Here is a 13,706-nt window from a genome sequence, read left to right as displayed (position 1 = left end):
CTGAATAACAGGCAGACATTCCCCATATGGATTCTTGCAACTGTATCCTTTTAGCCCATAACTTTAAGGCGCAATGAGTCACGTTATAACAAACATATGTTGAACTAAATACATCCTTGAAGACCTCAAACGCTTTACGCAAGACTTGGAATCAAAACCTGCACTTAGTAACCTTTTTATGGTGTCCCTTCAAAAAGTCACTTCAGGACATTCACCTTAAATGGCCACGTGACCATAACGCTCCTTTACAATGGGTTTCAAAAGCGAATCTTTAAAACTGATACAACTCAGCCAGATGAAACCATTCAAGAGCTGCTGGAGTCTCACGAACTGTACAAAATGGTGCTATTGCATTCCAGACAAAAGATCACAAGGATAATTAGTACGCCCGCAGCTTTCATTGGCTCTCAGAGAGTTCATAAACTAATGGGAATGATCCGATCCCACCATTTTTTTTGCCGACTGGGCTCTCGGTTAGGTTAACCCCTTCCCAAAGTTGACCCACTTCACCAAATGGCAGAGGCCTTCCTTTTCTGCACACTATACAACCCACACAATGAGCGCATTGTATTATTTAAAGTGTTGACGTAAATACAAGCTGATGTGATTGTTGATGAGACACTAAAACACATTTTAACATCTTCAGAAAAACATGTTAGCTAGCATGACCCTAATTTGTTTTTAATGAACGTGATTGCAAACATAGATTCGTCAACCATGCAAGATTGGAATTCCTATGAACGATTTTCAACCTAGTGCAATGGCTCCCCCTACTGGATTCAATATGAAACTGCTGCAAAATTAGATCGACAATCTTACAAGTGTGAATGAGGCTTATTTAGCGACATGATGCGTTTAATTGCAACTCCAGTGCTTAATTGTAATTATTTCTGTAAATTTTAAAAGACATGTCAGCATCTTTTAAATTCAAGGCTGTGCCCGAGGCAGCTCCCCAAAACATCTGTTCGGACAGGGTCACATGTTCCACAATCAAATGCTATCAGTCTGTTGAGGAACATCCTCTTCCTGTGGAACAACGATCAGCGTAATCTTCATTTGATATGAACGAAAGCGGCCTTGACACGAAAGGAACCATGACTCAGCGTTCAATCTCGTGTTGGAATTTTGCCATCCTTTTAAGTCTCAAAAGGTGAATCATAAAATAATCTTTTCATTATTGCGCTTAATTTTTAACACATATTATTTATTAGTAACAATGAGCAGTGGCGCTCCTAAAGCTCTAAATAAGTGCATCTCAATAAATTATATATTTAGTTTATTCACTGCATTTCACTAGTACACTTTAAAAAGAAGTGAAATAATATAGTAATATATTTCATATAGTTTTTAAAAGTATTAAAAAAATCATGAAATATTTCACTCTCTTTGACGGCAACTATAAATAATATCGCATATAAGATCCACTTGAATTGAAGTACAGAAAAAAAAATGCTTGATCATTGCTAATACATTCAGCAACGTCATGTTCTCGTCGGAGTGGATTGCAAAACCATGACATGACTCTTGTATCCATAAGAGAGCGCCATTGGCATGTTTCATTGACGACTGGCTGACAGCTAGCTAAGCGGCTTCAAAAAGAAATCAGGAGGAAATGGGTGTGACCACAAAAGAGGAATAAAAAAGGCAAAACTGAGCGAAGCATTCGAGTAAATGAGATGATGTGCATTAAAAAAATGCACTGCATCCTTGAAAGTAATGACACATAGTTTGCGTTTTGTTTATACCGCTGATGACAAATGACATCCGGAGTGCCACAGGGCAGGAAGAGAGTTCGGCTGTCCGACCAAAGCTTTTGTCAAGAGGACAGCTGACCAGGTCCTCCACTGACATCAAGTCCAGGAAGCAAATTTAGGCTCAAGTCACTGCAGCTGAAGCTTTTTGTTTGGTTGCGTGACTTTAAGATGATGGTGGTACCTATCAACGGTTGACAGTGCCAGCGGCCAATCAGCAAAGCGGATAACGTCACACATTCTTCCTCGATGAGCTCTTTAAGTGCAGTGGTGAGATAACCTCTGCAGCATGGCTTTCCTCAAGTGGCAGTTTGTCCAGTTTGAGCGCTGTAAAAATAGAAATGACATGAGATACAACGACAGTACTGTTAACTATTTACTACTACTGAAGCTCAGACCTTCATCGGGGCCAAACAATAGCAACAAAAAAAACTAGAAAGTGAAAAAAAAAAGCCTACAAGAACAACTGAACTTTATTTTGGGTAAATCACTTTTTAAATCGTGTGTCACTCCCATTCAACATGAATTTAAATTCCGAATAGAGCAACATCCGTAGTTAGACAGTAAGAGGGTGTGCACACTTTATCTTGCACCCCCCATGGAGGAAACACACAAGGGTCTATTTCCCACAACCTTGTTAATGAGTCAGCAAGACACAGTAGGTCACTTAGTTATAAAACCACAACGACCTCTAAAGAGCCATAAACTTTCTCAACTGGAAACGTACAAAAATATCACCAACCGCACGTGTAAAATCAACTGCCCTCATCATGTTTAATTAATGTTTGCTTTCTCCATTCATATTATTTACTGTACTTATTTTATCCCCCACAGTTTGAAATGCGGCAATATCTTTTGGAGCATTCCCTGGACAATGTAGTTTTGGGGACTTTTCATTTTTACCTTAAAAGGCCATGTGGAGTGGAGTGCTAGTTTCCTGTGGGAGGGCTTTCCTCTCTCTCTCTCTCTCTCTCTCTCTCTCGCTCTCTCGCTCTCGCTCTTCACGTTGGAGCTGCGGGCCAAGCCCATCATCATCCTCTCGCCTTACCCTGACCGCCTCAGTTCCTCCCAACACACACACACACGCACACACACAAACTTCCCTTTTACGTTCCCACAACAGTTGTGAAATCCAGCTAAGGCCAGATGTACATAGTATGAGTGTTTGTCTGTGTGTGTGTGACTACCCCACACAAACACACACTCCTCACCCCTCCCTCACATAACAGGAGGTGAACGTGCGGTCATGCACAAGGTAACAAGAGACGCTCTGGAATGGAGTCCAGAGAAGCAAGGACATGAGGACGAGAGGAAAGGGATGTGAGGAATTAAAGTCTGGGAATTAGAACAGGAAAAGGAAGTATGGTGTTGTGATAGTGAATGCGATTTTTTTTTTTTCATTCTACTGAAGTGCAGTTCATCGAGACACTGGTCAGTTGTACGAGAGGCGGATATTTACATACGTCTCATATTTGGAGAAGTATTTCTCTCGGAGTATTTCTCTCGAAATGATTTTCCCATATCAAATGGTGGTAAATTATGAGAAGATAAAAAGTGTTTGCAGAACATCAGAGTACCAACCTGGTGGACGTACTGTTCTTTTGACTATGTGGGCAATGTGTCCTCTTGTTGATAAGAGGGTGCAAACACTCAAGTCGGAACCTTCTAGCCTTGAATCATATGCATGTGTGTTAGGAAAGTGTGTGTTTGTGTATTTCCAGCTCACCAGCAACCAACATTTGGCCTCATGTTGGCGCTGGCTTCTGATTGGATAGTGATGACCTCAACATCGACGACTGTCGGGACACTGCGAAGGTGTGTTCGAGAGAGCGAGTCGGTGAGTGTGCTGGTAGTAAATGTTATCATTATTACGTCATCGCAAGGAAGATTAAAGATTACTCAGCGTGTGTGTCATGGGTTACCAGAATCCAGGTGTTATCTTGTCCAGGTGAATCATGAGGTATGCTTTCACCTCCAGGCAGTGGAAGCAAGCTTCTCTGACCGGTCAGTACATTAGGTACAGCACCACAATCACAAATGTTCACCCGTTGAACAAATGCCCTTACCATTGATTGTCCCTGGATTTGAAATTTTAATTCAGTGATTCTTTTGTGTACCACTAGAGGGAGCTGGTACTATAGCATAATTTAATTTGCATAATTTATTTACCATTTAAAATTTGGCCTATTGTCTTTTTTTTTATTGAAATTTTGGGGGGGGTTATTTAAAGTTCATTTAAAGTATCTTTTAAAATGAATGTTTAAACCAGTTTGGATCAATATCCAAGAGATGTTTCATCTAAATCGATAGGATCCTTCAATATTTGCTTAATAGCACGCCCAGTTCTTCAAAATATATTCACTATTTTCCGTTTCATTAATACGTATGTAACCCGAGTTCGAGAAGAAAATATCGAATTAAATCAATGGCTGACTCTTGCCAACCGCAAAGCCCCTACTCACTCTTTAAAGGCTTTGCAGCTGCAGCAATTTTCCTTCTCCTCAAGTCTGCTTCGTCTCTTGCTCTCCACATGCCGAGTGACACCACCGCTGTGGTTGTTCCTCCACATCAGCATGGCCGACAGCTGCTCCACGCATCAACAGGCTGTCGACCGACTCTCCAGGGCTCTTGGCATTTAACTACTTTTCTCCTCATAAAACTACACGCTGATGTTTTACAGTGTGATTCTGACCAAGGTGACGCTTCGTCAAAGTTAGGATTCCGTTGCGGCAAATAACATCCAAGTGGTGTTTCCAGGGTGGACCTTGAAGGAATGTGACACACACTTAGAGTTTGACACTCATCAGACGCAACGTTAGCTACGCGAGCATTTGAAATTTTAATATGGCAAGAGTTTTTATTGGACCACCAAACTCCTTAGCTAATATTGCTAGCATGCTACTTCCTTGTTCAATGAGTATCACAAACAGATTGCTCTCTCTCCTCCACAGTTTCTTCATGTAAGCACACCACCCCAAATAAGGTCATCATGCACGGGTGAAGACCAAGATGGCCGAGGAGACCACTCCTTAATGGAACGCTGTCGGATGAGTGCTTTGATAGGGTGAAGTGTGGGAGAGCGATAGTCGGGGGAGATGCGATGGAGTGTCGAGTGGAGAGGAGGGGATGGAGATGGATGAGAGGAAGAGGATTGGAGGACCTGTGGGCAGGTTCTGGTGCAATTTACATCACTCCCCATATAGAGCGAAACATCTCCGCTCGAGCTCCGACCTCTCTCGAAACACGACCTAAGAAGAAACATCATCGTCTCACCGGGCCGGATCCGAGCAAGCAGCCGTCATGGAGGCCATCAAGAAGAAGATGCAGATGCTTAAACTGGACAAGGAGAATGCCATCGACAGGGCGGAACAGGCAGAAACGGACAAGAAGGCGGCTGAGGACAAATGTAAACAGGTGGGACACATTTGACACTTTTATTAGGACGGCCAAGAAGTAAGGAATCCAATATGGATAATTTTTTCATGTCTATAATGATTGCTGAAAAGTCACAAAAGAACAGTTTTAAAAAAAAAGAGAGGGAGGCCACACCAAATTTTCTGTTTCAAGCAGGAAAAACAGAATAAATAATGTTAACACTGTTACAATGGCGCTTTGATGTGCTATAAAATACTTTGGAAGAAACGCAAATATTCTGCAATGGAAATATTCCTATAATCTCATTGTTGATACAAATACACAAAACTCAGCGGAGACCTTCTGGAAGCACTTTTGCTCGCAAATTTACATTCCCCGGTGTTCATTTACTCTATTGCATATCTTGGCATTGCTCGAACTGCAAAGAGCAACACTTGCTGAAGTCAAGAAAAACAAAGACAACTCAGAGGTTTTCTGTTGTAGTTGTACTCGATAGAAAATAACCAATAGGAACACAAAACAGATGAGGACCTAAGAGAGCTCATTTGACAGGTGGACAATCCAACACACTTCATAAGCCGTGAGATATTTACCACACACTCGGCTGACTGTTAAGTGCCTGCTCACCGATAACGACACTAATTTTGGACACTTAAGTGGGGACATTGATTGGGAACTATAAGTGTAACTCTTATCAGTGTGTGTGTGTGTGTGGGGGGGGGGGGCTAGAGAGTCAACAGCAAGCTATTTAAATATACAGCAAATATCTAGTTGGTATAAGTGCATTGATTACTTCATTCTCAAATTTCAAATGATGCCAATTTTGTTCAATAGATAAGGTCAAAGGTCAATGTGAAAGGGATGCTACTTAGCTCCCCATGAAAGAATGAAACATCCAATCAGTGAGTGAGCAGAAATTGTAATTAAACTTAATGAAAAAGAAAAAATTGACATGACAAATACTGCATATCAACCGAGACCCTAATTTCTCAAATTTTCTGTTTTTTTTTTCATCTACAGCTAGAAGAAGAGCTGCTCGACCTCCAGAAGAAGATGAAGCAGACAGAGGATGAACTGGACAAGTTCTCTGAGGGCCTGAAGGATGCTCAGGAAAAACTGGAACTGTCTGAGAAGAAAGCTGCCGACGTGAGCAAGCACACACGCACACTGAGTCACTCTCAAAGCAGGAGTCAAATAACTTTCACATCACTCAACTCGACTCACTTTCCCTTCATCTTAATAACTTGCTGAATCCCAAACTGGGCTCACGGCAAAGCCGTATTGAGCACTACGGAGCCTGCGATCCCACAGCTGGGCTATGTAGAAGTGAGAGCCAGCTGTGGCTTCACTTTGATCCAACGGGAACGCTTTGGACCTCTTCAGGCACTCTGCGCATTCCTGTGCAGCCGCTCCTGAAAGATGAGCGCTCGCTTCTACCAAGACACGCATGCACACACAAACCACATCAACGGGTCATAGTTCACTTTTCAACATTCTCCTTTATGTTCTTCCACCCAAAAGTCAGTGAAAGTTGAAACGGGTCCATTCATACTATCCATCTATTTATTTTTTCTTCTCCTTTGGCTAAATCACACCACAAATTCGGATTATTGGCAGCAGTACAAAGTAAATGACAAAGGTGACTAATCCAAGCATATTTCGTTATAATATAAAACGGCCCATCACCAGCAGGCGGCCATTTTTGTAAGACTACCGAGTAAACAGAATGAAGAAAGTAGTCGCTGTTTGAGGATATCCCGGGGAAATGCAATGTACCAGGACACACAAAGGAAAGGGAAGTGTGTCAGTGAGTCACGCCGGATTAAGCTCCTACTCCGGTTAAATAAACTCACAGAATACTTCTAAGAGCTATCAGCTCCAGTTGTGTTTTCGAGAGTGATCAAAAGCCATTTGTAGTCTTTCAAATGTCCTGTCACTAAATCCCACGGGCACTTATGGCTTACCCTACAAAGAGGGCCGTCTTAATGCGTTATATCTCATAAATTTGCCTTTACAAAGATCAGAAAGCTCCATTTTGATTGGAATTTATTTTTATTGTTGTGGTTTCATTTTGCATACTAGCAGAAGAAAGCAGTTCTCAGTATTTAGTTTGCATTTGCACACTTCTGCAAACTACAACCATGATAATAAACGAGGGCGTCAACGCATGAGGTGTTGAATTTAGGGTTGAGATTTGAGTGCCACTCAAGTGCATAAGTGATTGATATTGTTTTGATCACAAGTGGGTCATTGCAGTTGACTGCTAAGTCAAGCAGCCATGCATTCCACAGAAGCTTCTGATCCCAAGATCTGTAGCACTAAAGCTCGAGAGAAAGGGAAGACGCAGTGGCACCACGTAGACACAGATCAGCTAATGATAGCAGCGGTGAAAACAATTACTTCTTCGGGGCACTGTGGTCGGAGGGGGGGGGGCTTCTCTGGAATGTCAGGAATGCAGCTAAGGCAAACAAAAAAGCCAGCGCTCCTGTCTCCAATGAAATCGACCCTTCCAGCATTTCCGTTACAAATCAGACAAAGTAGCGGATGAGTCCAAGGGTTCTCATGCTCCACAAGCTGATGGCCTATGTGTTTGTCTCCAAGCATCCTTTTAATGTACAGTGCAAACTTGAGCATCTTTTGCCAAGTATTGAAAAGTCACTAAATGAGTGAGAGTGAGAGACTTTTTTTTATTAAGCCACCGAATTTAAGCTTGCTGGCTTGTAGTACTATTATGATCCATACTCTACATCCGGGTATTTCTTTGCAAGCCATATCGAAGTGATCACTTTTTTTACTCATACTCAAACCGTAAGCCCCGCCCCCCGGTGACCTCACCATCCAATCACGTCTCTCCTCCTCCGGCCTCCACAGTGCGACTCTCTCCTCCACTCAGCCTTCCTTTATCCCTCCAAGTGTCCGGACCAAAAAACTGCCACATTCCCCTGGACCGCTTACCTTTCCCCCACTACTTCCAGCTTTCATTCATTCCCCGGCACTCAAAGAAAACATTCCGCGGACCCCTTGAGCATTCGTACTTTCTGGTTTTATCTCTCATTTTTTGTTGAACATCTCCGTTGTCGCGATTTGGACGGACCGTATTTTTGGGTTTTGTTTTGCTTTTTGTTCATTCAAAAATTGGAGTTACGTTTATCCTCATTTAGTTCTTTTTTCCCCCATTTGTTTTCAAACAAGACCCGTACGGGCGCTTTTTAGCTCCTTTTTGGGGGCATCGTTTTCCCCTTCCGTCCACGTGTAGCGTAAAGTTTAAGTCATAAATCAGTCGACAATGGCAGGTTTGAACTCTTTGGATGCTGTTAAAAGGAAGATCCAGAGTTTGCAGCAGCAGGCGGACGACGCCGAAGACCGGGCTCAGGTCCTGCAGAGGGAACTGGACAGCGAACGAGAGCTCCGGGAGAAAGTGAGACAATCAAGTTCTTGTCCTTTTCCCGCAAGCTTATGTCGCATTAAGGGTGGTTAATTTTAGCAGTGGAAGTTAAAGAAAATACGTGATAGTTCGGCTATTGGTGTAGTTTCGTTATTCGGCGGTAGCAGTAGAATAAAGGCGAATAATAAAGCCGTGCCATTGATTGGTTGCCGGTTGTGGTTGTGCCACAATGCAAGGCGTTGGTCCCTTTTGGGAAGGGGGGGGGGGGTTGTGATTCCTGCTAGGCTATACGCATGCGCGATGCAGCTTGATGCTCAGGACGAAATCTCCAAAAGTTTTACATATATACTTATAATCAACATTTTGTAAAGAAAACAAAACTTCATATATTACTAAACAACATCTGCATTTAAAATACAGTTTATATTACATTTTGCATATTCAAAATACATGTCTTTTATTCTGACATTTGAATACTTGCCCATACCAAGTAGCAATATTTGATCAGGCCATTATGTCTTGCAGTTGACAAAGCTAGGCATTTCACACTAAAATTTGCAGGATCAGATTTTTTTTTCCCCCGTCAGCTACTCTTAAGCTATCAGACAAACATCACAAGGTTTTAGACCAAAGTTTACTTTTATTTGCATTGGAGTCCATTGATCCAGTATTTCAACCTATAGGATATCTCTCTCTCCCAAAGTCAGCTGGGATAGGCTAACACTAACTCTGATTAGCATATGTGTTATAGAAAAGGAATTAATGTCCCCCTAATTCAAGCTATGTCTCTGCTTACTTATTGGAGAGACATGGACTTATATGGATACTTGAAAAATTGGTATGATCTTTCTTTGTCATGACTAGTCCCATCAACGCTTCCTCAATCAAGTAACCCATCCTCCTTTTATTTTATGTGTCACCTTCTGCCTCTAGACATGATTCACATCAGGGCTTTTATAAGTTCACAGTCGAAAAGTCAGGAGAATGGAAACGCTTAGCAAGCACACTTGGGTAATGCAGTTTAGTCGCATTTATGGCACGTTGTAATGATAAAGATATGATAGATGATTTGATGAAAAGATATTCATCAATGGCTATCATTCAGTTCTGATCGCAATAAAATTAAACAATGAAATAGCATTTGTGGTCAAAATATTATCCTCCTGCATGCTTCTAAAGTTGAATGGAGGATCCTGTTGTGTGGTTGAGTGCCGGCCTCCCATATGTGAATAATTAGGACGACCTGGAGTTATTCCTTGGCGCAAAAGTGCTTTCATTGGCGCACAGAGAGATCAAAAAGAGAAACGTTGCTGAGTGTTCTTGTAGTGAATCATTGTTTCGCAGCGTGGACACAAGACACAGAGGCCGCAAAATGTACTGGCTCTTTGTTATTTTTACTTTCTGTTGTTTCAGGCACTTTGAAAGTGTTAACGTGCAGGACTGCAGTGACGTCTTCCATTTGATCTGGTTGTGTTTTAACTTCTATACATAGTTTATTTATAGATCCAAACCAGACTTCCTTTTTTTTTTTTCCCTAAGCCGCATTTTGTTTACCATAAAGCGTGCATGCTTGAAAAAACCTTGTCAACCCTGCCCAGGATGTCGCCTGCCAAATCTGGCCTGCACTTCCTGTCACTGTGGGCTCAGTCTCACAGGAAGATGAAGTGTGTGCAATTCATTGCGGGTTCAGTGGACCAAAAAAAACAGCTATTCATTCAAAGCTCAACTCTTTCTGTCTGGTTCGTTCAAGAAAAAAAAAATGGCGCAACTGGAAACATCAAGTTTTATTTCCACACATTCATCTTCCCTTTTCAACTCTTGGCAGCTACTCTACCCATGGTAGACTCTCAGTTTGTTCAAATTTTGATTTGCAATATTTTCCTTCTAGTTTAATTGAATGAATGTGTTTGAGCTGACGAACAGGCAAGTAGTTGCTAGCCAGTCGACGGCTAATTTAGTACAGATGAATCCAAATTCACGACACCGGTGACTGAAGATTCGACAGGATAAGGAACAAAGAAAACAGGAAGTAGAAGTGTAGCCAAAATAAAACCACAGACTTAACAGAAGCAACACTTCTGCCAACCATTCATGATCAAAAACCAAAAATATAAGGGTTCACATTTTGAAGAATGTAGAGTAGATAGAATTACAAAATGGCGAGTACAACAATCCCATGGGACTCTTGCTCAATATTGAAACAATTCCAGTTATTCTTGTCACTATCAATCATTTACGCCCAAGAATATGCAGAAGTGGGTTGAAGAATGCCGCTCTTTTCCATCATCAGCTTAACTTTCCTCACGACTTGGCATAGAAAAATTCAAGTTGTCATCAAGTCTGCCGTCGCGGGCTTCTGCTTCTCTCACACTCGAAATTCTGTGGAAAGAATGACTTCCTGGTTTCTGTGTTTTCTTTGGAATTCATCCTAGGAACTAGCTCAACTTTCCAAATATAACGCATATCGGTTGTGTGTCGTCAGCGGGGAGAACACTCCCACGTCGGTGGCTTTGCGGCGGCGAGATAATGATGTGATTATGTCCACCAAGACTGTGTGATTTAGTTGAAATGATCTGTACAATCCTTGCCAGCAAAAGCCAGATTTACTCTCAAGATTTAAGATGTTTAGCTGTCCCAATTACTTGAGTGACTAAGACAAATAATACAGATGTAGGAAAAAAGAAGACCAAACAAACAACAAATGTTGCGGTATGAAATGGAATAAATCTTCTAATAGGAGCTGACTAGTATGAAAGCAACTCCTTGCTAGTTTTGGCTTTCAAGGTTCCACTGCACTCACCTATATTCTCGTATTGGGTAGGGAGTATTCTCGTCAGGAATAACTTCCACTGAAGCACAGCGGCGTTGTGTCGCTCATTAGCCCACTGCCCTGGAATTAGCTCGTAATTAGATTCACTGTCCTTCATTTTCTCCGTAAAAGTCCCTTCAATACATAATTTCCGTGTATCTTTTAAGGTCAAATAATAAAAGTGATAAGTGAAGAATGTGGTTTAGAAGACTTAACTCGTTTTGTACCAATTTGTGGAGTTTGGCTTTGAGTTAGCGCGCCGCGTGACAACTGACACCGTTCTAGCTAGTTGGCTAGCTAGCAATTATGTCGGTGTTTGAGGGAAGGTCGCGCTTGTTTGAATGAGTGTTTGTTTGGAGTGTGTATGTCTGGAAGTGCGCTACGTCGTCTAGTCTAGTTGACCGAATGCTCATGAAAAGCCTGTTTGTTTGTAACGCCAACTGTTCGTCGTTGCATACAATTCAGGAAGTAGTAGGTCATTTCTGTTATTTCAGGTTCCACCCAATTTCTGTTCTCTCGAGCCACATGTGCTGTCGACAAATGTCGGCCTGCTCAAAGTAGATTTGACGGCGTTGAGATTTTCATTCATCTCGTGGCGGCCGCTTTAGGTTTTCTCCTCTTATCAGCTGCTAACTGTTTTAACACACGTCGGCTTTGATTCGTCAGACATTTCCTGCCTGATGTCAGTAGCAGCCCAGTCGGACTCTGGAAAATAGTGAAAGTAAGCGAGAGAAATTGCGAGGTGGAAAAAGTTTCTGGATGATTTAAACAACATGAATAAATTGCGTTGCTTTCAAAAGGAAACCATGGCTTCATTTCCTGAAATAGCCAAGCGACCCAGTGACGGCCACTCCTAAATGTAGCAGTGCATATTAGCTACCAAAGTGGCCCAGACTTTGGATTTCAATTCTATCAAAGTAGGACCTGGTGGTTTTCGTCATGTACTTCCTTATGTGGACGTACCAATTTGAATACTTTTTCTTGGAGACGGAGTTCCAGCTGTTTTTGTGTGTGCTGAACAAAGGTCAGCATTTATTGGGCAGTGGGTCAACGATTTTTAGCGAGACCACATTGTCCGCTAATCAAACAACATTTTTCAACTTTAACTTTTTTTTAAGGCTTCGTCTGAATTCCTTTTCTTTATATATTTATGGCCTCAAAGTGTTTTTCATGAGCTGGCCCACCGCTGAGCACTTTGGCTCACTGGAAATCTGACTTCTGGACAGCATGACGAGCTTAATGAGTTACTGACCTACTAACTTCTGCCCTGAACACAGAATGGTGTTTGTCTAAGAAACTGCCAGCTGCTCTCTTTCCAGAGTCAAGAGTACATTTTTAGTGCTTGAGGTTTCACTAAGTGGCAATTTCTATGTGCAAATAGAAACACTGACTACCGTACTTTGATCTTTTTGAGTAGAATTGAATCGTTCACGTGTCTCAAGTATGCAACCCACTCAGAAGACATTCCTATACCGTTCTCTGTTTATTGTCTTTTCCCTCTTGAAGTGTAAATGAGGGGACATCAGTTAGTTATGACATGTAGGTCCTTTTTTTTCTGGTCTATATCAAGCCGTCAAGATTCTCAATCTTCCCTGTTGGTGCCATCTTCTTCGCTTCCTGTTCAATTCAGTGGGGGGGAAGGGTGCACCATCTTGGATGAGTTAAAGTCGAATGAATGAATGACTAAATGTATCTTCCCCCCTTTCCTGCGGTCTTTCAGGCAGAGGGCGATGTCGCAGCTCTGAACCGTCGCATCCAGCTGGTGGAGGAGGAGTTGGACCGGGCCCAAGAGAGGCTGGCCACAGCGCTGCAGAAACTGGAGGAGGCCGAGAAGGCTGCAGATGAGAGCGAGAGGTTAGCCGCTTTTTCTCGAGTGACACGTGCAGTTGTGGCGGTCCCTTTTGCGTTTCCTATTACCCATGTGCAATTGCAAACCACTGAACTAACTCCCCAGAGAGCATTGCATGATATCTGGGCATTGATACCATGATGTCATACTTCCTCTTGCAATACAGTTATTATCATTGCTAGTTTGTTAGCATATATGTACAAGCAAGTAAATACATAATTTTTTAGATATTAAACCATGAATAGAATGCTAAACCTCTAAGCAGGTCAGTAAGCTAACCAGTTAATGCTAGCAGCTAGCTCATTATGAATCAGGTTTACAATGTCAACATTCAAATTATTGCCAATAATTTAAGCATTTCAGAAGTTTTTTTTTTTAATATTTGACTTGATTTTATCTTTGGTCCTGCTTTAGAGGAATGAAGGTGATTGAAACCCGAGCGATGAAGGACGAGGAGAAGATGGAGATTCAAGAGATGCAGCTGAAGGAGGCAAAGCACATCGCTGAGGAGGCCGACCGCAAATATGAAGAGGTGAG

At 42.0% G+C, this 13,706-nt stretch overlaps 1 protein-coding gene across 5 annotated transcripts in view; it reads left to right on the top strand.

Annotated features, from left to right (window-relative positions):
• Nucleotides 1-13,706, top strand: part of tpm4a (tropomyosin 4a) — a 29,537-nt gene that overhangs the window by 12,830 nt on the left and 3,001 nt on the right. For 2 of the 5 annotated variants that reach the window (XM_088394272.1, XM_088394278.1), the window contains exons 3-8: nucleotides 3,473-3,588; nucleotides 3,677-3,755; nucleotides 4,703-5,165; nucleotides 6,147-6,272; nucleotides 13,041-13,174; nucleotides 13,584-13,701. In XM_088394272.1, coding sequence (XP_088250398.1) covers nucleotides 5,052-5,165; nucleotides 6,147-6,272; nucleotides 13,041-13,174; nucleotides 13,584-13,701 — 492 coding nt within the window. In that variant the 5' untranslated portion in view covers nucleotides 3,473-3,588; nucleotides 3,677-3,755; nucleotides 4,703-5,051. Of the gene's footprint in view, nucleotides 1-3,472; nucleotides 3,589-3,676; nucleotides 3,756-4,702; nucleotides 5,166-6,146; nucleotides 6,273-7,999; nucleotides 8,545-13,040; nucleotides 13,175-13,583; nucleotides 13,702-13,706 lie in introns of those variants that run through there. The other 3 variants (XM_088394273.1, XM_088394276.1, XM_088394277.1) reach the window with 3 other exon arrangements.

Source organism: Syngnathus floridae, chromosome 13, assembly GCF_059516105.1.
Source record: "Syngnathus floridae isolate MCC-2025c chromosome 13, RoL_Sflo_1.0, whole genome shotgun sequence".
NCBI classification, from domain to species: Eukaryota; Metazoa; Chordata; class Actinopteri; order Syngnathiformes; family Syngnathidae; genus Syngnathus; species Syngnathus floridae.
Note: the sequence above shows the minus strand (reverse complement) of the source record. Positions and strands in the feature narration are given on the sequence as shown.